General features: G+C 34.8%; 2 protein-coding genes across 7 annotated transcripts in view; both read left to right on the top strand.

The window, feature by feature from the left end:
- LOC114749511 (callose synthase 7) overlaps positions 1–15,068 on the top strand; it is a 33,533-nt gene extending 18,465 nt beyond the window's left edge. Inside the window, exons 13-43 of one of the 2 annotated variants that reach the window (XM_028938003.1) lie at positions 364–489; positions 582–699; positions 826–1,157; positions 1,264–1,316; positions 1,878–1,938; positions 3,701–3,785; positions 3,873–3,922; positions 4,041–4,127; positions 4,358–4,462; positions 4,832–4,926; positions 5,012–5,093; positions 5,188–5,351; positions 5,668–5,791; positions 6,207–6,310; positions 6,409–6,440; positions 6,483–6,556; positions 6,641–6,792; positions 7,236–7,345; positions 7,427–7,549; positions 7,634–7,702; positions 7,802–7,988; positions 8,081–8,192; positions 8,514–8,636; positions 8,720–8,838; positions 9,459–9,542; positions 10,449–10,561; positions 10,636–10,865; positions 12,205–13,002; positions 13,092–13,142; positions 13,721–13,906; positions 14,456–15,068. In XM_028938003.1, coding sequence (XP_028793836.1) covers positions 364–489; positions 582–699; positions 826–1,157; positions 1,264–1,316; positions 1,878–1,938; positions 3,701–3,785; positions 3,873–3,922; positions 4,041–4,127; positions 4,358–4,462; positions 4,832–4,926; positions 5,012–5,093; positions 5,188–5,351; positions 5,668–5,791; positions 6,207–6,310; positions 6,409–6,440; positions 6,483–6,556; positions 6,641–6,792; positions 7,236–7,345; positions 7,427–7,549; positions 7,634–7,702; positions 7,802–7,988; positions 8,081–8,192; positions 8,514–8,636; positions 8,720–8,838; positions 9,459–9,542; positions 10,449–10,561; positions 10,636–10,865; positions 12,205–13,002; positions 13,092–13,142; positions 13,721–13,906; positions 14,456–14,701 — 4,395 coding nt within the window. In that variant the 3' untranslated portion in view covers positions 14,702–15,068. Of the gene's footprint in view, positions 1–363; positions 490–581; positions 700–825; positions 1,158–1,263; positions 1,317–1,877; positions 1,939–3,700; positions 3,786–3,872; positions 3,923–4,040; positions 4,128–4,357; positions 4,463–4,831; positions 4,927–5,011; positions 5,094–5,187; positions 5,352–5,667; positions 5,792–6,206; positions 6,311–6,408; positions 6,557–6,640; positions 6,793–7,235; positions 7,346–7,426; positions 7,550–7,633; positions 7,703–7,801; positions 7,989–8,080; positions 8,193–8,513; positions 8,637–8,719; positions 8,839–9,458; positions 9,543–10,448; positions 10,562–10,635; positions 10,866–12,204; positions 13,003–13,091; positions 13,143–13,720; positions 13,907–14,455 lie in introns of both variants that reach the window. The other variant, XM_028938002.1, reaches the window with a different exon arrangement.
- A 3,071-nt stretch (positions 15,069–18,139) lies between these two features.
- LOC114749516 (uncharacterized) lies at positions 18,140–20,831 on the top strand. 5 transcript variants are annotated; one of them, XM_028938013.1, is made up of 4 exons: positions 18,149–18,221; positions 18,805–18,891; positions 19,205–19,275; positions 20,085–20,831. In XM_028938013.1, the coding sequence occupies exons 3-4, from the start codon at positions 19,247–19,249 to the stop codon at positions 20,620–20,622; spliced, it is 567 nt and encodes a 188-aa protein (XP_028793846.1). In that variant the 5' UTR covers positions 18,149–18,221; positions 18,805–18,891; positions 19,205–19,246; the 3' UTR covers positions 20,623–20,831. The 5 variants fall into 5 exon arrangements, with proteins under 5 accessions (XP_028793842.1, XP_028793846.1, XP_028793843.1 ...); XM_028938009.1 differs by lacking the exon at positions 18,805–18,891 and having other exon boundaries at positions 18,140–18,221; XM_028938010.1 differs by lacking the exons at positions 18,149–18,221; positions 18,805–18,891 and adding an exon at positions 18,261–18,428.
- Positions 20,832–22,817: the final 1,986 nt, after the last annotated feature.

A 22,817-nucleotide genomic window follows, 5' to 3' on the forward strand; every position in this document is an offset into this window, starting at 1 on the left:
ACTAATCTTGCCACTGAGAATAATGAAATTGTAGGCTAGAAATAAGAAATAGATGGTCAAATACATTGATTAGCTTTCTTTCTTTAAGAAATTGTCAAAAAGAAATTAAGCAAATTCTATTCCTTAGCTATTGGATGAATCATCTTTCTAAATGGTATTGAAACATATTTCATGTGGTTCATGGTTCAAAGTTTATTTGCCAATCTATACAGTTATATTTCTTTTTCCATGACCGTCTCCAGAATTCAGGAAATTTTCTTTGTTAAGAGGGGAAAAAAATTGCATTTTCATTTCCTTGTTCTTGGTCTCAGTCATTTTTTATTCCTGAAATATCTGTTGTTGAATATCAAATGCCAATGTTAGGGTCCTAACCAAGCTAGCTCTGGAGCTGGAAAGAAGCCCAAAACAAATTTTGTGGAAGTTCGTACATATTGGAGCCTCTATCGGAGTTTTGATCGAATGTGGATCTTCTTTATCTTGGCTTTACAAGTAATCTCAATCCATGATGGTTGGAATTATGATATAGCTTTCAAATTTCAACAAAAGAAGTTTGTGTCATTTGTGAAGATACTGCTTTTCAGGCCATGATTATTGTTGCATGGAGTTCCTTGGGACCTTTTGCTATGTTTTATGATGCAGATGTCTTCAGAAGTATTATGAGCATATTCATTACACATGCCATTCTCAATTTTCTGCAAGGTGCTTGATCCTATGTGCTTGAAATTTTCTGTGCTTTATGTTGGGTGGGAATAAGTGCTAATGCGACTGCTTGCTATTATTGTTAGTGTTACCATTCAAACCACTTCTCATAACTTCTATTTGCAGCTTCTTTGGATATTATTCTGACTTGGAATGCCTTGAAGAATATGAAAATTTCCCAGTTGCTACGGTATCTTCTGAAATTTGTTGCCGCAGCTGTTTGGTTTGTTGTTTTGCCAGTCAGCTATTCTAGTTCTCTTCAGAATCCATCAGGGCTTCTAAAATCCTTAACCAGTTGGGCTGGGGATTGGGGGAACCAGTCACTATATACGTATGTTGTTGTGATTTACTTACTGCCAAACATTGTGGCTGTAATACTGTTTTTCCTTCCACCCATACGGAGAAAGCTGGAGCACTCAAATGTGCGAATTGTTACCCTTCTGATGTGGTGGGCTCAGGTAAACAAGACCAGCATTTGCTAGACTTACAGCTTGCTAGGTGATTGAATTAATTCTTCTATATCTCTAATTTGTTTTCTCTTCATGAACATCAACCTTTCTTCAGCCAGAACTGTATGTGGGTAGGGGTGTGCATGAGGACTTGTTATCACTACTGAAGTAAGTGAAAAACTCTGGTAACTTTTTATTTAATCACCTGATTTTATATGGTAATTGGCTTCCATCTGTATTTAGCAAGAAATTATTTTTAGATGGTTGGATAATCAATCAGAATGATACAGAGAATTCCAATTTTAAATTGGCTAGATTTTCAGTCTCAGTTATGTACATAGTGATAAATGTATCTTTAATTGCAATTTACTGTGCTGGTGAATGTATCTTTGATTGCAATTTCCACAATGTTTATGACCTGTTTGGTAAGCAGGAGGAAAGTGACTCTCTCTCACTCTTGCATGTGCGATTTTGCTATGTTCTTATATTTATAACTGAAGGATCTTTTCCATTATCAAAATTATTTTTATATTAGATCATCCATTCCATTATGTGTCAGTCACTACATACATGTTGGTGTTGTCTTCAATTTTGAGCACTCATATTTCTCATGTGAAAAGTATTCCTGCTATATTTTTGTTATTAAACAAAATTTTTCAATCATTGGCACAATTGAATCTTCTAAAAGTTCCTCTTTACTTTTGCATTAACATATGTCTATTGTGGCAGGTACACCCTGTTTTGGATCCTGCTTCTAATTAGCAAGCTAGCATTTAGCTACTATGTGGAGGTAAAGTCTCTAGGTCAATTACATGTGGCTTTGCTATATCATTTACATTTTTAAAATGTCACACCTGAGTTTCTTGTTGACACAGTGATAATGTTACTCTAAAAGCATATTGAAAAACCTCAGTTGCTTTGCACACCACTATGCACATAAATCTCTCATTGCCGCTCTCCCTTGGTCCCACATGTGGGCTCTTTTTGCCACACATGGTCAGCCTCTGCTTGACACTGACTTTTCTTATTTTCCTGGTCCAAATGAATTTTCTTGCAACAAGAGAAGAAAAATAAAAAAAAATAGAGGGGAAAAAGGAAGATAGGGCTGACAGAAATGGAGGGAAGAGAAATGTATATGAGAAAGGTTGTCAACATATCTTCCCTCAATTGATTCCTTAACTCTAGCTCTTTTAATTACCTTCCATATTAGCCCCATGATTCTAGGATGTACACCTTGGTTATTATGCTTAATTAGTTGAAACCATTATTCTTCATTAAACAAAAATAATAGATTAGGAGAAAAATAGAGCAGTAATAATTTCAAAACTAAAATAAATGAGGATGCTTCTTTGTTTGTTCCATGGGCTTGCTGCTGGATTGTGACTTGTGCAAACTTGCCTTTCTCCTGATGATCTTATATAACACAGAAGAGCTCTACACTTTTTTCCACTAGTTAAGGGTATAATATAGCCGAAGTCATGATTTATCAATAATTAAGATTTTTTTATATTTCTAGTGTAAAATACATTAACCTCTCTTTTATTTAACCTAAATTACAAAAACTTCCCTCTTATTTTGAAAACATGCATGGACCTCCTTAAAACTAAAAATATTATGTTTCAGAATCGTTTTAGAATATTCTTTAACTGTATTGCTGTTTAGACTAAAATTTATGTTTTCAAAATACAGGGATTGTCTATGTAATTGATGCAAAATAGATGGGTGGTTAGAGTATTTTACTCATAATTTTATAATTTTATAATTATATTAATATGCAGGTCATAAATCTTAGAAGTTGTGGAGGAATTTAAATAAAATGATGCCAAATCATAGTTTTTGGTTCCTGTAGATTAGTCAACTTGGGTCAAGGCCCCTATAATTTTTCATTGAGGAATCAGTCCTTAGAATCTTGGCTGACTTTGGTCAATGTCCTTAGAGATGACGTGCACTGATGTGGCAATGATGTATGGTAACAATAGGGACTTGGACCACCTTTTAAGACTAAGAGCAAAAACCCCCATAATAAAATATTATAACATTCCTTTCCAACTAAATACAACTATGCACGCATTTCCCCAAAAATTTTTGTCTTCTTCCTGCACAATTACATACTGAATCAATATAAATTAATCCCTATTTTCTGGGCAAACTCAAATCTGCCCGAAGATTCCCAATAACTCGTCCCAAAGCAAAGTAACCACAGTACAATGTAAGAACAACTGAACAAACTGTATAGTTATTTTAGAAATAGTCCTACACAAGGAACACTTGTTAGAGAAAAGAGAAAAGAATCCTATTTGGCCTTCTAATTTGTAGCATATCATTGGTATTTATTCTGTTGAGGGTCGATGTCCTACACAAGAAACAAAGATGGACGCTTCAGTTGTAAACTAAGGGATCAGAGATAGAAATCAACAAATTATTCCCTCATACTGTAAATTGTTGAGATCTTGCCATCATGTTGCTTGCAGTTTCTTCATTGTCCTTTATGTGTGTAACTATGTATCAACAACTTGATTTTCTCATTGCTCTACAAAACTATTTTTTCATAGATATTGCCCCTTGTTGGACCCACAAAATTAATCATGGAGATGCCTATAGATAACTTCCAGTGGCATGAATTCTTTCCAGAAAATGGTAACATTGTACTGCATATTCTCATTATCTATACTGTAGTTTCTGCGGATATAGTTGGCATCAGCTCACACTATGCAAATTCTACAGATACTCATAATATTTTTGTTGTCATTCCAATATGGGCTCCAATTATACTGGTGAGTTGGGTAAAACGGAATTTCTTGGGTCACTGACTTTACCTTGATCTATTGCATTGGCTTCTACTTCTTATCTTCATGAAGTCATGCCTCTATTATACATTTCATTAATATCTAGGTTTACTTTATGGATACTCAAATATGGTATGCCATTTACTCTGCTCTACTTGGCGGGATTATTGGAGCCTTTCATCATTTGGGCGAGGTTAGTGGATTTTAAGGTTTTCTTTGTTGTTCGTTTTACTCCTCCAAAAAAATTTCCCCTCTCTCTCTCACACACACACACACACATTTGCACTTCAAACAGATGTTCCGTGCATGCTTTTACTGTTCAAAATATTTATAAATTGCTGTTATTGTGGTAATAAGGTTATAGTACTGGTGGTAAAAAACTTTTCTGTTGATTATGTCCTTGGGGCATTTTTAATCTCTTAGATAAGGACACTTGGGATGCTGCGCTCCAGATTTGAATCTATACCATCAGCTTTCAGTCAGTGCTTCCTGCCCGGAAGTAACAGTGAGACTAAGCCAGAGGATATGGTACTGAACTTCATATTTACAATTTCAGAAACCTTGTATGTGATGCGATTATTTGACCCACATGATTGTTGTGATTATTTAGTTAATCATGCAAGACATTTAACTCTACTTGTGACATTCCCTATGTACTGCTTTTTTAACGGCTCTCATATTATATATACATGTAAAATTATAGTCATTTGCATGCATTAGCAGCGATATTATACATAACACTATCGCTCAAGCTGAGAGAGAGTGAGAGAACTTGCTCAATATCCCATGACTTATGAGTGTAGAAAAATTGCCATTATGTCATTAGAAATAGAAGGATTCGCTGACTTATTTGTTTTGTTTTTTTTATATGGGGCTAAAGAATACTTTTTGTTTCAGATTGAATCAAATGAACGCAGAAATATCGCATGCTTCTCTCAGGTCTGGAATGAGTTTATAAACTCCATGAGAGATGAAGACCTGATCAGCAATAGGTCCAAACTACTTACTTAATGCTCCTTACAGCTGATGCATGGATTTCAAGATTCTGATTATTATTTTTATCTTTAAATTGTGCAGGGATAGAGATCTGTTGCTTGTCCCCTACCGCTCAAGTCATGTTTCTGTAATCCAGTGGCCCCCATTTTTGCTTGCTAGTAAGGTATATGTTGTGAATGAATCTGTATAAATTTTTTTTTTTGGCTGAATTCCCGTGACTTTTACTTACTTCCTTTTTTTCCTTTCATACATGATAGATTCCAATAGCACTAGACATGGCAAAAGATTACAAGGGGAAGGATGACGCTGAGTTATTTAAAAAGATTAAGAGTGATGAGTACATGTATTCAGCAGTCATTGAATGCTATGAGACACTCAGGAGACTTATATATCACCTCCTGGTAGATGGAGCAGATAAGGCGTAAGTAAGAAGCAATTTGATAGTCTTCCTCGCCCTGCCTTCCATCCCCAGCTTAGAAAATTGAGAATTATTGAAAGAGACCATGGGGTGATGATGTTTAAGAAAAACGAACTATTATAGGTTTAACTACACTCATGGTTAATTGATCTTTCACTACATTTTTCAGCCCATGGATCTTTTTCTATCTTTTCTCTCAATCAAATTATATACTATTTGTGATGAATGAGTTGAGAGAGAGGAAACTTGCCCGTGCCCCCTGCTTGCCCCTATATTTTCTGCTTATAGAATCCTTTGTGGTTGGATGGCCATGAGACAGGGTTGTGAAACGAATATGTCAGAGAGTTGAAAGGAGCATAGAACAGCACACATTTGTCAAAGAATTCAAAATGAATGGCTTGCCCTTACTCAGTGAGAAGTTGGAGAAATTCCTAACTCTAATGGTATCTTGTTTCCATTTTATGTTTTTTTACACGTCTGATTCTTACTCCCTCTGTTCCAAAATGCAAGTCCTTTTGTCCAAGATTTTCCTAGTCCAAAATATAAGTCCCATTTGGTAATATCTAGCGTATTAGATTTTTCTTTCCCTTGGTTTACCCTTTTATGTATATAATTTTTTTTCATTAAAATTAATGTCATCTTTGAATTTAATAAGTGTTGTTTTGGAAGGTGTTATAATTTTTTGACAAATTTGATGAGTTAACTTCCATTTAACTTCCTTTGTTGGTCTGTGTGTCGGTGGGTAAACTAGACTTGTATTTTGGACCATAGGGAGTGTCATACTTCTCAAAATCATATGCGAGGCATTTTAGAGCAAAGTTCAAAGCTTACAAACATTGATATTTATTCCATTGACAGCAAACTGATGATCACAAAATTGAGTCATTGAGGCCCCAGATAGTCAATGTAATGCAGGATATAGTGGAAATTATTTTCCAGGATGTTATGGTTGATGACCCTTCGTAAGTATGAAAATGTTTCATAATAATGCATTATTTCCTTTTAACATTAATATGATTGCCCACTCATTTATGACATTGGCTTGGCTTTGCTCTTTCAGAATCCTGCATGCTCCCGACCGTAATACTGTAGATAATGACTGTAATACTGTAGATAATGACCGTAATACTGTAGATAATGACGTGGAAGGACAGAGGTTTGTCAATATTAACATTTTACTTGCACTAGACAAGTCATGGAAGGAAAAGGTAGGTCGTGACAACCACGCTTAACTTGTCACATTCCATTATTATTTGTGCATGCCTCTTGATACCTTCGTTCCCTCTCTATAGGTTATTAGGCTTCATTTGCTTTTAACTGTCAAGGAGTCTGCCATAAATGTGCCACAAAATCTGGATGCTCGTCGGCGTATTACATTCTTTGCAAATTCTTTATTTATGAATATGCCAAAGGCTCCCAAAGTGCAGGATATGCTGTCTTTCAGGTTGGTCGCTGTGATAGACTAATGTATTGAAGTAAATTACAATATACATGCAGCCAGAAGATAGGTACTTTATGTCCAAAATGTGTTGTTTTCCAAAAGGGCAGTTTTGGGAGCTGTTTTTTTCCCCAGTTACAAAGGTGGCGTAAGGCCTTGGGGAAAAGGAAAGTGACGAGGTAGGGATCAAACCTAGTGCCTCTGGTCCCCCAAGAATCAAGCTGCCAACTGTTATAATCAATTAAAAGAGAAAAGTAACTATTATGCTTACCATTTTTTTAATTATTGTTTGTGACTATAATGGCTTTCTTTCCCAATATACCTATTATTTAAAAAGTCATGTGCCCTTATCTACAGTTTCTCAAGTGTCCCGAAGATATAGATGGTTGTTTTGCTTTTTCACCTCTTGCTTCTGTGATGTGGAACTTTTCTGAGCTTTTCTTTTTTAGCGTTCTTACTCCATATTACAAAGAGGATGTGTTGTATTCTGACGAGGAACTCAATAAAGAAAATGAAGATGGGATTTCAATTTTATTTTACTTAAAGAAGATATATCCCGGTGAGTCTTCTGTTGATTTGCTCCCTTGTCCTTTTTAACACTTACTAGTTGTGCTCATTGTACTCCCTAAATGTACCGTAGATGAATGGACCAATTTCCATGAAAGACTTGAAGATCTAAAACATTATTATCCTGGAGAAGTAGATGAAGGTGAGTTAACACGTCAGTGGGCATCTTGCAGAGGGCAGACACTCTATCGAACAGGTTAATATCATAGTGTATATATAGCTTTCTTTGTTAGATTTTTATGTACATCTCTATTTATTTTAATTCCGTTTCTTTTTCTAGTAAGAGGAATGATGTACTATAGGCAAGCTCTGAACCTTCAATGCTTTCTACAATATGCCGAAGACAATGGTTAGTTTCCTATTATGTCTGCTTTTTGTTTTTTCAAAATCAAATTCCAAAATGTGGCAGAAGCAATCCATTTATAAGTGAAATATGTTCCTTGTGCAGCCATCTTTGGTCGCTACAGGACTGTAGATTTCAGTGAAGATCAGAGAAACTCTTTGGATCGTGCCCAAGCTTGGGCTGATTTAAAGTTCACCTATGTTGTTTCATGTCAGATCTATGGTTCTCAAAAGAAATCAACAAATTCCCGAGACAGAAGCTGCTATAATAATATTCTCAATCTTATGTTAACGTGAGTCAATGTAATCATTTGGAGAATTGTAAATAGTTGCATAATAGATGATATCCATGGCATCCACAATAAACATGCAAGTTGCCATGCAGAAATCCGGCTCTTCGCGTCGCTTACATTGATGAAAAGGAAGAGATAGTGGATAAGAAAACTCAGAAAGTTTATTACTCTGTTCTTGTCAAAGGAGGGGACAAGTATGATGAGGTATGGACAAAATAATTTAGTTTGATGTTTCCTCATGATTTCTGCTTTATGCAATTTTTCTAAAAGAAGTTATGTGACAAGTCATTGTGGAGTGGGGAATGAAATACCGAACAGTATCCTTGGGGATCTCATTGGCATGTAATTTGGTTCTGTGGCTATTCTACGGATATAATTTGGTTCCCTTAGTGTCATGTTTCTTCCGGTCCTTAAATGTCCTCATTATTCTGATCCATCTATGATGGTTGATGATTAACTGAATGTCAATGTCCTTATTTGTAATCATGTGACTCTAGTACAAATGATTTTCCGTTGCATTATTAGGAAATATATCGGATCAAGCTTCCTGGTTCTCCCACAGCGATTGGTGAAGGGAAGCCTGAAAACCAAAATCATGCTATTATATTTACACGTGGAGAAGCTTTGCAGACCATAGACATGAATCAGGTAGCTTTGCTTGGGATATAAATGTAGGATGCATTTGATGCTCTGTAATTCAGTCTGCTCACTGTCATATTCTCTTTTATAAGGACAACTACTATGAAGAAGCTTTCAAAATGAGAAATCTATTGGAGGAATTCCATAGAAATCACAGTGGGCAGCGGAAACCCTCCATATTGGGTCTAAGGGAGCATATATTTACTGGAAGGTCAGCCCTGTGACAATGTATTCAATATCAGTTGAATAAGCCTCCCCCCCCCCCCCCCTTTTTTCCTCTCTATGGGGGGTGGGGGGTGTTTAACCCTAAAACCTGTATTCTATGGTTAGTGACGAAAACCACTTGAAATGTTTAAGTTATCAAGTGAAAGCCCATTATTAGTTCTTTAGTTTATTTGGCATGCCCAATAACTTGAAATCCCTTTGGGCTTGAAATGCGGACAAAACACTGGATTGCTGTGCTTATGTGGGAAATTTTAATTAAGAGATCTGGGTAGCAACAAGGTACGGTCTCTAGACCATTTGATCCTGGAGTCTTTAACCAATGGTAAGGATAACTCTAGTTCAAAAACGCAAGTTATAAAGTGAAAATTTATAATTGGCTTCATGATATTGATACAGTCACTGACAAAAAGGATGAGGGAAATAGTTCTTGATGATTTCATTGAGAGTTTGCATGAAGTATTTATTTTTAAAAAAGGGAAAATAAATGCTAGAAGACAAATTGCTAAACTAAAGGGATAGAATCCATGATCTTATGTTTACATCCTACTGTCAGCTAATAATTACACAATCAAATAATTATGATATCTACAATATCTTATTTTGCAGTGTTTCATCACTTGCTTGGTTCATGTCAAACCAAGAGACTAGCTTTGTGACCATTGGCCAACGAGTATTAGCAAATCTTCTAAGGTTGGTACCGGTATGCTTGTCCATAACTATGAATGTCATGTTGCATGTAGTTCATAATATGGAATGAAGGTTCTTGAGTATTTGTCCTTGGCTGTCTCTTATCCCTTTATCATCTTCTTTCTTTTCCACTTGATCTGCCCAAAAGGGGGTTGGTACTTGCAAGTATATCTTGGCATTTCCCCACTTTTCCATTTCTTTTTTCTCCTTTATTTATCTTGAGTCTCTATTGTCAGGAAACCATTGAACTACGCAACCTAAAAGCTTGTGATGTTAGGGCATTGCAAAAGCATGATTTTCTATCTCTCTGGAATGGCTCTTTGGGCAAAAGCCCTCTGGGCCTGACACCCTGTCAACGGATTTGTTGCTATTTTTTTTCCTGAAATTAAATTAAATCAAATACGAGAATGGGGATATGGAGAATCTAACCCTTAACACTTGGTTAAAGATGATTTATTAGCAATTCAAGAAATCATTATCAGAGATATATATACGTGTTAAAACAATCTCCGGGCATTCCTCTTGTAGATTTGTTGTCCTAACTTTGGGACTGGAGGACTTTTATCTGTTTTTTCTTCTTTGATTGAAGTAACGTATCCATAAATAATCTAAAAAAGTCATTACTTTAGAAGGACATCATTTCTTTTCATTTTCTCTCTTTTCTTTCTTTTGTAAATTATTGCTTTCATTAGGGGACATTGAAGAACCACAACTGACTTTTGTGGATTCAACTACTTATTGATTTAATCATTTAGTTCCATCAGAAAAATGATAAAATATAAGGGAAATTTTGAAAAATTTTAAATCAACGATGTGACTGGATATGCAAGAGTTTAATGCTTTTTTTCCTTGTTGAATAGTATTTATGAGTCTTCATTGTTTGAGTTTTCTATATTGCTTAATTTACAGGGTACGATTCCATTATGGACATCCTGATATATTTGACAGAATCTTCCACATAACAAGAGGCGGCATCAGTAAAGCTTCAAAAGTTATAAACCTAAGCGAGGATGTATTTGCAGGTATTTCAAGGTTCAGCAGAAATTGTCTGATTGATGGATGGAACATGTAAGACTAATTATTCTTATATTGTTAGGGTTCAATTCAACTCTTCGTGGAGGACTTATCACACATCATGAATACATCCAAGTAGGTAAGGCACGTGATGTAGGCATGAATCAGATATCACTCTTTGAGGCTAAGCTTGCAAATGGAAATGGAGAGCAAACACTCAGCCGTGATGTTTATCGGCTTGGACGACGGTTTGACTTCTACAGAATGTTATCCTTCTACTTCACAACAGTTGGTTTCTATTTCAGTAGCATGGTAATCAATTTAAGTCATTATGGCAAGTCTTTTATTTGATGGCTATTATTAATAGGAGGTTGCCTTTTTTGGCCACATAACATGTTGCTTGAATAGATTAACCTAGGACTTGTGATTGAACCTTCTTGTGATTTTGAGATAAATTTAAGTCCAATTATTCTGAAAGAAGGTCCACCATGATATAGACGATACAGATGACTTTAGTGAAGCCCGAAGGTATTTGCTATTTAGTTCAAGAACAACATAGGGAAGAAATTTTTTGAAGAACCCAATCATTTGATCATGAGTCGGAAAAATGTCCACTTATCTATCGTTTTTATTGGAGAATATGACCACATAAAAGTGCACATATATTTTACCATACAGGAAACTTCTCAGTAGGAATGGTATGAAACAGATAATCGAAGGATATTTTGGTAATTTCTTATCATGCTGACGGAGCCCAACCAAATAGATAGAAATCTAACACTGAATTTAATCCAATACCCAAATAGTGTGTAAAAACAGAGTTACAGTAGAAAATAAGCTACTGGAAAGTATAGGAGGACACTCACACTCAGAACTTACACTGAAAACAGAATAGAAAATGAAGAAAGGAGCCCTTCTCTCCTAACCTGGTGTTCGGAAGACCAGGCACTCTCCTTTACTAAACGGCAATCTGCTCACATCCTCACAATCCTCCACGCCCCAAACCTCCCCAATCCCAATAGTACACTTTCTCTCACCCAGCTCACCACATTCATGATCCAAGAGACGCTCACAGCTGTGATACCCTTTCCCGTCCCTTTGGACAGGCCTTCATACACTCTTTTGTCTTTTCCCTCTTGCCACAGTCCATTAACAACCTAGGCCCTGAAGCTAGAGGTTTACGACGAGCGCTTAACCATGGCTGTCAAGACGCCTGTATAGCCACTTCATATATTGACCTCATACAAAATATTTATAACTAATAATAAATGAGGTTCATTCAGGTTGATATCAGGATCACTTGAGACTGTGTGTTCACTGCCTGAGTATGTTGAGGGTGGACCAAATTTATATTGCCCGTCAAAATCAATTCACTCATATGGTCTTATGTATGAAAACGACACTGCTTAAATTGAAGGGTGTTTACGATAACCTACTTAACCTTTGAGTGGTGTTATTGGATACCACCGAAATGACACACACACACACACACACACACACGAAAAGTGTAGTTTACAAATCATGATAGATGCAATGTACACCCAACTAGGTGGAACTAAAAAGATATTCAGAAAACAGAGAACCCTGCTTTCATGAATTAAATGGTGGCTAGACAAATGGTTGTATTTGAATGTCATAATATTTTTTTCAGATGAGCGTGTGGATTGTCTATTTGTTCTTGTATGGACGTTTATACATGGCTTTGAGTGGGGTTGAAAGACAAATACTTCAGAGTCCAAACATGATTCAGAACATAGCCCTTGAAAAGGCCTTGGCAACCCAGTCTGTCTTTCAGTTGGGCTTACTGCTGGTACTACCCATGGTTATGGAAACCGGCTTGGAGAAGGGTTTTCGCACAGCCTTGGGTGATTTTATCATCATGCAGCTCCAGCAGGCCTCCGTCTTCTTTACCTTCCATCTAGGAACCAAGTCACATTATTATGGAAGAACTATCTTGCATGGAGGCTCTAAATACAGATCAACTGGTCGGGGGTTTGTTGTATTCCATGCAAGATTTGCTGATAACTACAGGTTGTACTCAAGAAGTCATTTTGTGAAGGGCCTAGAGATTCTCTTACTTTTGATTGTATGTGAAGTCTACGAGATGTCATATCGTAGCTCAAACGTTTATATGTTTGTCACATTCTCAATGTGGTTTTTGGCCACTTCATGGTTGTTTGCTCCTTTTTTGTTCAATCCCTCTGGCTTTGATTGGCAAAAAACAGTGGATGATTGGTCAGATTGGAAGAGGTGGATGGGGAACCGTGGTGGTATTGGTATCCCACCTGACAAAAGTTGGGAATCTTGGTGGGATAAAGAAAATGAACACCTGAAATACTCGCATTTCAGGGGAAAAGTACTTGAGATAATTCTTGCATTTCGCTTCTTTGTGTACCAATATGGAATCATTTACCACCTGGATGTAGCTCATCACAGCAAAAGTTTGCTGGTACAAAACTCAATTATTTGTTCTTCAGTCATATCAATAACTGCTAGGTTTAAATGGCTCCATCTCACAACTTGGACTTTTCCTTACAGGTCTTTGGACTTTCTTGGATTATTTTGGTTGCTGTTCTTGTTGTTTTGAAGGTATGCAAATGCTATTCATAGATCAGAGCTAATTGCTTTCCATTGTCTGAGACCTCTAATCATAGTCTTCATGCAAAGTGGAGTAAAATTTGAAAGATGAGCGAGTTGGCTTGTTCATCGCCAAAAGATCGATTACACATCAATGTGATCCTTTAATCATTTTTTAACGTTACATGAATTTATAAGTTTCATTTTTATATCAAATAAGTCCTTTTATTGTTTTTTGCGTTATCCTATATCTTCCCATTTATGATATACTTCACAGTTATAGACAATGCCTCAACACGGAGATCATAAAGGGTTGTATCAAGAAATGTTAAATCTGATTTGATAGAATGAAGGAATATGTAAAACTGAGAATTTGTGTATTGAGGTGATGTAAAATGTGATTGAAGAACCAAACTGATTTGGGACATGATTATCCTTATAAGTCAAATTTAAGATGTAAAGTAGGGCCTTCTTTTTTAATCAGAGAAGCACTTAGAACTGCCATTATGCGTTTTGAGGTTTTCTTACTTGTCTAATACGTATTTGCATTTGGTCTGCTGTTATTTTCATAAATCCGATTTGGCTGTCAGATGGTATCCATGGGCAGACAAAGATTCGGCACAGACTTTCAGCTCATGTTTCGTGTTCTTAAGGCACTTCTCTTTCTTGGCTTCATGTCAGTAATGACTGTATTATTTGTGGTCTGTGGGCTCACCATGAATGATCTATTTGCTGCAATCCTTGCCTTCATGCCCTCTGGATGGGCTATTATTCTGGTGAGTTAAATCTATACATTACCCAAAGCACTATCTAAGAATATCTTATTGCTTTTTATGTTTAACTAGTTAATCTTCGATGTCTCCTGGGCCAATTGAAGTTTTATTGCTTTATATTGCATGTGCTTCCTGTGATCAAACCAAGCCAAGGGGCAATACCATTGCATGGGATATAGTTGTTCCTTTCCTGGGGAACGTCTGCCTTCTAGAAAGTAATTGGCTTCACCTCTGATGAAATAAAAATTACTGGAAGTTAAATATTAACTTTTTAACTGGTGTAGTGTGGACAGAACTTAGACAACAATGCATTTTTCTCAGAAGAAGCATTTCCAGGTCTGCATGCCACTTTTGTCCTTGAACCTTTTGACATGAAGTAACTATACACATATCTCTAAAATCTAAGGAATGAGTCACGCTATTTATAAATTGGAAATAATAACGCATGGTTTGTTATATTATGATTTAATTAAATATTCTCAAAACTTGGAAATAACTTTTCTGTTTTGCACTCCAAACCACTGAGGTGTGTTTTCTTGTTGAACTGTGAAGATTGCACAAGCATGCAGGGGATTGTTGAAGGAATCTGTAGTGTGGGATTCAGTGAAGGAGCTATCCAGAGCATATGAATACGTAATGGGATTCATCATCTTCATGCCTGTTGCTGTATTGTCATGGTTCCCATTTGTATCAGAGTTCCAAACAAGGTTGTTGTTCAATCAAGCATTCAGTAGAGGGCTACAGATTTCAATGATTCTTGCCGGAAAGAAGGAGAAGGACCCTGATAAATCAGCATGAGGTTGATTAGCTAGCTGAGTTTTTCACCCCCTTTTGCCAACAAGTTAGCTGAGTTAGTCTTCGGCTACTTATCTACTCTGTATGCATATATAAAGTCGAATCTTATCAATGCTCTGTAGAAAGTTATGTTTCATATGATAGAAGGATTATTTTTGGGAAAAAAATGAAGAGAAATGTAAGGTGGAATGAAAGAGAAAATAAGATAGAAATATGTAAAAAACAACGGTAGTACTATTGTGTATAGTAATCTTATCATATTTCTAATACTTGCTGCAAATTTTCCAATGTTAACACTATTCCATCATTTACCAAATGTAATTTTCAGGCATTGCCATGGTATTTCTACTCCCATTCCAACCATTTCTTAGTTGCTCTACATTTGGGTACTTTCGTCTTTTCCTACTCATCCTTGATTCTTAAGTAGTTAAATATACAGTAGAGTTAAGGTGTAAATTTATTCCAAAAGTTTTTACTAGGGCTATTCACGGGACGGATCGGGACCGGGATAGGCCCGTCCCGGTTCCGTCCCGGTGAACAGTAACGGGACAGAAAATCTGTCCCGTGTCCCGGTCCGTCCCGGGGCTGTCCCGGTCCCGGTCGGGACGGGACGGATCCGGGACGGGACCGGGACGTCCCGAATTAATTTTTTTTTTTAATTTTTTTTAATTTTTTTTAATTTTTTAAAAAAATCTGATTTTTTTTAATTATAATTTTTTGGGCTTAAACCTTATAAAAACATCTTTTTATTTTCTTTTTTATTTGTTTGGGCACTCTTAAACAAAAGCTCAAAATATTACATATAATAGTCATTAAAAACTTTAAACAAAAGCTTTTAACACAATAAAAACTTGCTAAAAATTCTAATCATCAATGATCCCAAATCATTAACAAATATAAAACTCTAAATAAATATTTCCATAGTTACATACAATAGTCTCAAATCTTAAAAAAATATGAAAAAAATGATATTATATAAATAGGATAAAAAATTAAAAAAATTTAAAAAAAAAAAAAAGAACCGGGACGGGACCGGGACGGGACGGCCCCGTCCCGTGTCCCGTCCCGTCCCGGTCCCCTTTCTTGTCCCGTCCCGGTTTGTCCCGTCCCGAAATATTTCGGGACGGATCCGTCCCGTCCCAATAAGACCGGGACCGGAACGGGCCGACCGGGACGGGCCGGCCTTGAACACCCCTAGTTTTTACCCTCCCCTGGAAATTTTTTTGGGTTCAATATTGTCCCAAAAATTTTAAATTATAGCAATTTTACATCCTATCGTTAAAAAACTAACATTGGTATTAAAGTATTAATATTAGCTATTAATATTTTTAACAGTATGGAGTAAAATTGTTAGGGATTTAAACTTTTTTCTAAGTGCCTGATATTCTTGAGTAAAAGTTTTCGAAATAAATTTATACCTAAACCCTGTATTAGACGGATTTAGTTTGCTTAGTTAACTTATTTTCGCAAGTTTCAATATTTGTGTTTCTGCCGTAACTCAATAATAAACCCACTAAAAGTGTTTCTAAACATAACATAACTGATTGAATTGAAATTGTACGCGTAATCTTTTTTAGGTGGGTGTTTTTCATTAACTCCTCTTTAAATTTTAATTGACTGAATAAAAATTGGATACATAATTTATTTTAATAAATAGATTGTAGGGATAAAGTGATTGTATTTCAGACCTAAAGAACACTATAAATATTTAAAAAATACTAACAACTAACAACTTTATTTTTTACATTATATAGGTGACGTCAAAAATAGATTAAAAATGATACATACATAATTTTTTTTTTTAAATCAAAGACGGAGTTCCTTACAAAAGGCCACCAGTACAAAGCAAGACCTAGTTTTCTCTCTCAACCTCCCCTACCACAATATGTGGCGGTTGATTTTGGATACAAAAGTTATTCTCCATGAAATGAGAGAGTTTAGCTAGATAATCAGCAGTAGGGATTGACTCTCTAAAAATACAAATTGGCACAACCTTCCTATCCCTGTGAAGTAAGAGTCTAACATCACCAACAATATCCTTGAAAGGATGTGTTTGTTCACATCCTGTACATAGCATAGACAAGGCTTCTACACTGTTAGTATATATCGCCATATTCTGGTAATCTATGTCCCAACAAAGGTGTAGACCATGAATTGTGCCAAGTAGCTCTGCAATCATTGGTTGCACAAAGGTATGTTTATAGCTGAATCCAACTAGCCATTGGTCATGATTGCTCTAAACAGCACCTCCACATCCATTTCTATCATCCTGCAAGATTGAACCATCTACTTTTAATTTAACGAAATCATCTCAAACTTGAGGTGTGAAGTCTTTTCCTGGACATAGACTAGAATAAAACTTGCAATTCATCATCAAGTCTTTATTTATATCATGTATGTTTTACCCGCAATCTTTATTGTTTTTTATTTTTTTTAAATACCACCCTCTGTTTTTTATACAAAACTTAGATGATTTATGAAAATTAAAAAAATTAGTTAAGTCATTTAGTTATAATAAATCGATATTTTCTTTTGCTAAAATATTCTTATTAATTATATAAATTAAAACTATTCTTGATGAAAATCTCATAGGGGTTACTTCGAAAAAAATAAATAAATATCGTCAATAAAATATATTGAAATATTATATTTAGAATAAAATTGAACTTCCAACTAGTTGGAAGTATAAGTTATCCACATTATTGTCAAACTCGTGAGTTGACTCTATAAGTTTAACATTTTTACATTTTTCACTTGCAAAATCATATCGATTTATTGTTAAACTCATGTTAGCTGTAAACTCATTTTGATTTATGAATTTACTAATCGAATTTACTATTTTTATATTTTTAATTTATAAAATCATGTCAATTTACTTTTAAACCCGTGCTAAATTTTTAGATTTAGTTATGTTTAGAACTTTATATATTCCATAGAATTTTCTTTGTTGGACATAATAAATTGTTAATGTTGATAGATTTAATTTCAATTATTTTAATTTAAAATATATTTAAATAAAATTGTTGTTATTTTTCATATTTTAATTATTTAATTATATATTTTTAATATTAATTTATTAATAAAGGTAAACTCTTATGAGTTTTTTATGATATGAGTTTACATCTCTATTATAAGTTTACTTAAACTCACGAGTTTAACATCGTTATCTATACAATTACAAAAGAAGTAAAAAAAATTTTATAGATTTTCAGTTTTTTTAAAAAAAATCCCAAAAAAATTATAATTATATTTTAAAATTTTAAATACATATTGGTTGCTGTACTTCTAAAAAATGACTACAGTCAAAAAATAAATAACAATATATTTTTAAAATAATTTTTTTAAAAAATTTTAAATTTTAACTGTTATTTTTTTTCAGATTTTTTTTTTCCGGGCAGTCACATTTTTTCCCCCTCTTTATTTCCTGTCATTGAATATTGATTTCTTGCTTTCGAGTGAAGGATGCCGGACGACTAAGCAGTAAGCACTGTTCCAAATTCCAATCCAAATTGAAATCTGAGAGGTAATCTACACAACGATGCTTCCTTCTATTTTCTGATATTTCTTTGTCGGAAATCTTCGAAAGCCCTCGTTATCTGGTTTTGAACTTTTGTAATTGTTGTTCAAGTTGTGTTGCCTTTAAGATTTTGCGATTGAAATGGAGTTCATAAAGGGCATTGCAATCCAATTTTTGTCTACTTGGAAGCAAGTTTGCTGCTTTGGATTGTCGGCAAGTTTCTTCTTCCCCTTGTTTTGTGGTGTTTATTTTTCCTTTCATCAAAAATATCAAATTTCACTAAAATTTCTGGTGAATATATTTCGTTATTGTTCTATAAAACTGGTTAAACCCTTGATTCTTATATTATCTTCCAACACTCTGTCATCGAGCTATATTTGCTTTCGTTTTCCGCTTTACTTTCCTAGTCAAGGAGCAAAACCTTTTGCTTTCGTATTGTTGCAATTGTGCTGGTGTTTTTTTTTTTTTTCTTTAAACAATTTTATTTCTATTTCTTAATCATGCTTTCTTGAACAAGTTTTAATATCCTTGTTAGAAGTGATCAAGTTATTAAAATGATAATTGAATATTTTATTTTACATTAAAACAGTTCAAATAGTTGCTATCTGGGTAATAGGATTAGGGAGGCCCCTGGCAGATGCAAAGAGGATGAGGGAAAGAAAGTTGTTTGAGTTTGGTACTGCTTTCTCCTCAACAATTTGGCAAAGCAGAACCATCAAACCGAGTCATTTCGTATGTTGTATTCTTATATTTGTTTATGACAACAATATCTTCGCTCTTTACTTTTGTTAGATAACTTTCTCGATTTTGTCCATTGCAGCAGCCCTCCTGAGTGCATATTCATGATGATATTGTTATTAGTGGGAACTTCTATAAATTTCTTACTGCGCCAACAACCTTTTGAAAATTTGAACATGCTGTATCTTTTATTAATAATAAAGTCTTGTGTAATCTTCACGAAAATATTATTTCAAATTTTAATGTTCCAGGTCTGAGTTGAACCGTGTCTGTTCATATTAAGAACTGCGACAATGGTATTGATAAGCGGCAATAACAAAAGGTAAGCTTCAAAATCCCCTAGCACCTATGCATTCTTTAAATATTGGTAGTTTTATTTATATCAGGAATGTGTTCATTAACTAACTCTTAATGGGTTGTATTAATCTCCTTTTCTTGTGTCTGATTTTTCTCACTCTGTTTTCTTCTTAAATCTGGCGTTTTTCTGTTATAAGAGGATTTATGTGATCTTCGTATTCTGTTTTTCCATTTTGATCGTAATAATGTCTTTTCTTATTCCAACCAATAGGAAAAGGACTGTTTCCTCTGTGGGAGTTGTATATTGTTTGTAATGTCTTTTATTAAATCAATTGTCACATGTCTCTTGAAAGTCCCAGAAAGCATAGGAAATAATATAAGATGACGTTAAAAAAAATTACGAAATATGCATTAGAAGTTACCTGGAAATTTAGCTATCTGGCATGAATACATCAGAACTTAGCAGTAAACGTCTTTCGGTGGAAGGGTGAACCATTTGCAGCCCCAAAAATAGCTTCATTGGTGTCTTTAGAGCGAGGTGGAGGAAGAAAAGATGATGGCTGCAGGGAAGGGAAATGGTACCTATGTGTAGTCACATTGTCGGTGCATGTATGGGTGCGTGCATGTGTCTCAATACATAATTGTATGACTCTAGAGGATTTGATTTAAAGAACTTCATTAGCGGACGTCATTTTACAATTACACATGAGCTCTGTACATACTATGCCTTTCTCTTTCCAAATTTGAAATTTCCTTTGAAAATGAGGGGAACCAAATCTCAATGGAACATCCATACTAATCAAACTTTTAATGGTGGCTGTTCTTCAATTGCAGTATTTTACAACACCCAAATGATGCGAGGTCAAAGGCATCGGGTGTAACGGTGTTTCACAATCCCCATCATCAACAAGGAAGCAAGAACATTGAAACCAGGCCATCCCACAACGTGGTCAGCTCAAACTTGACCAAAGGAATGACAGCATTAGATGAATTCAAGTATGGTTTTCCGTCGGAAGGCCTTTCGACTACTTCAAACAAATGGTGGGGAAGCAGTGGTCCTGATGATTCTGTTGGCAAGAAGGCAGATGGACCTGATGTCGGCAAGCATGGGAAGGATCGAATCGAGGGGACGGAAAAGGAAGAAGCCGATACAGAGATGTCTGAAGCAGGAAAAGAAGCCATGAAAACTCCTGAAGGAGCTGCTTTATTGGCAGACATAAGGAAAAGAGCTGTGGAAGAAGGCCGAGAAACACTTAGACTAGGTGTTTTTCGAGGCTGTGGTGTGAAAAAGATTGGAAAAAGAGAGAAAATTATGCTTCTCCAAATATTCAGTTCTTCATTGCCAAGTTCATGGATACATGATTCATCATAAGTTAGGGTGAGTCTGCAACTGTAAAAACTCAACTTGGAATCATTCCAATCCAAATCTGAGAGTTCCTCCTTGCTTCTGCCTTCTAAATGCCATAACCATCCTAATTCGACTTTGTTATGGTTAAAATCAATGGATAAGTCGGATTACTATATCCACGTAATGTGAGTGAAGGGTTTATTGTAATGCTACTTAGATGTTTGCTTTATTATAAGTAATACTACTTTCATTCTAATTATAAAACCTCATTTGTAATCTACAAACAAGATCTTATAATTAAAATTGGATCTTATAATTAGAATCGGAGGTAGTAATATTTAATTATCCATAACAGTTGTGGGGCACACCCGAGAGATAGGAGTTTTTTTTTTTTTGCCAAAGTATCTTTTAATATGAGGTAATTCTATTTGAGATACTATCGTATACTAAATGTGAATACTTCTTTTAAGGGGAATTCAAATTTTGGTTCATTATGTTTTAGGAGGTTAGTCTTTTCTGTTAAATCCAACTCCTGTAGATTGGAGACGGTAGAATTGAATCTGACTGGATTGGGATTAAATGTTACTCCGCTAAGATTCCAAAATACGAGTTGGCCCATTTACAAAATGAGTGGGGTTGGGTTAAGCTTTGGTGTTCTATTTGGGCCAACGCACCAACACACATTTTGTTTTTCTGAAAAAAATTCAAATCTTAAATATGATTCATAGGCTGTATGATCTAGTTTAAGCCCATATATTACACGATCCAATGATTTAATCTAAATTTTCTTCTCAAACATTTGATGCTTTCGAAAGCTAGAATTTTAATACTCCTTTGGTATAAAATAGAGAAAGGTTTTTCTTGATTGTATTTATAAGTCATATTATTAAATTTTTAATATGAATTTATTATTTTGTTGCTTATTTACTCCCTCCTGTTCTAATTATAAGATCTTGTTCTACGAACGAGATCTTATAATTAGAACCGGAGGTAATATTATAATGTATACTGTTATTTTTTTAAAATACGTATATTAAATAAAAACAAAATTAATATATTACTCCTCCGGTCTTTATTATAAGATCCAATTTGACTTTTTATTTGGTCCTAATTATAAGACCCAATCCATTTTCTCTTTTATATTTATGCATTTTTTTCCAAAATAATCCTTCTAATAATGATAGTTTTAGCCAATATACTTAATTAGCAAGGATATTTTAGGAATAACAACACTTATTTATTATAAATAACCAACTTAACTTACTTCCTTAATCTCCTCAAATAAATTAATTGGGTCTTATAATTAGAATCGGAGGAGTATAATGTTGTAAGACCGAGGTAGTACAATTTGAGAACACTGTGAAAATGTGTAACAACTAGAAGCGGGTGCTTTTGAAACGAAAGGGTGAGTGCGTATAGTGGTGACGTGGCGAAGGGGTCATTTTCCAAGGGAGAGGCGGGAGGTGGGGTACGTGTTGATATTTGGGACCAACCGCGGTTTTGTTTGGTATTGAAAAGCTGAGGCAATAACCGTGGCACTAACTCCGCAACCCTACCCTTTTTCTCTCCCTCCCTCATCATGCCCCACACGGACCCCCACAAACAAACAAACATAACTCATTATTAATTAACATATTGATATGGTCCTTGATCTATGATATATAAACTTGGTTAACTTTTTTTAAGCATAAAAAAAAAAATTTAGTCATTAATTTTGTCCTAGAATGATAAAATTTTTACATTTTATCCTTAAAAATGACAAAATTACCTTTAATACTACCTCCTGTCCTAATTATAAGAGCCAGTTAACTAATTTGAAAAAAAATTAAGGAAAGAAGTTAAGTTAGTTATTTGTAATAAATAAGTGTTGTCTTTTCTAAAATATCCTTACTAATCAAGTATATTGACTAAAATTATAATCATTAGAAGGACTATCTTGGAAAAAATTGAGTACATGTGAGAGACAAAATGAATTGGGGTTTTATATTTAGGACTAACATAAAAATCAAACGGGATTTTATATTAAGGACCAGAGGTAGTATCATGTTTTTATTATTGCTCATCTCTTTCTTCTATCTCTTATATTAATACGAGCAAAAATTTAAAAAAAAAAAATCACATTGATCATCCTGACAACTTCTTATATTTTGAACTATAATTTTTTTCTAACCAACACATTATGAACTAAAGGGAGCAGGTTCTAGCATTCTAGTATTATT

The sequence above is a fragment of the Neltuma alba genome, unplaced genomic scaffold (genome assembly GCF_004799145.2).
Source record: "Neltuma alba isolate B1F8T4 unplaced genomic scaffold, ASM479914v2 tig00006075_pilon, whole genome shotgun sequence".
NCBI lineage: Eukaryota > Viridiplantae > Streptophyta > Magnoliopsida > Fabales > Fabaceae > Neltuma > Neltuma alba.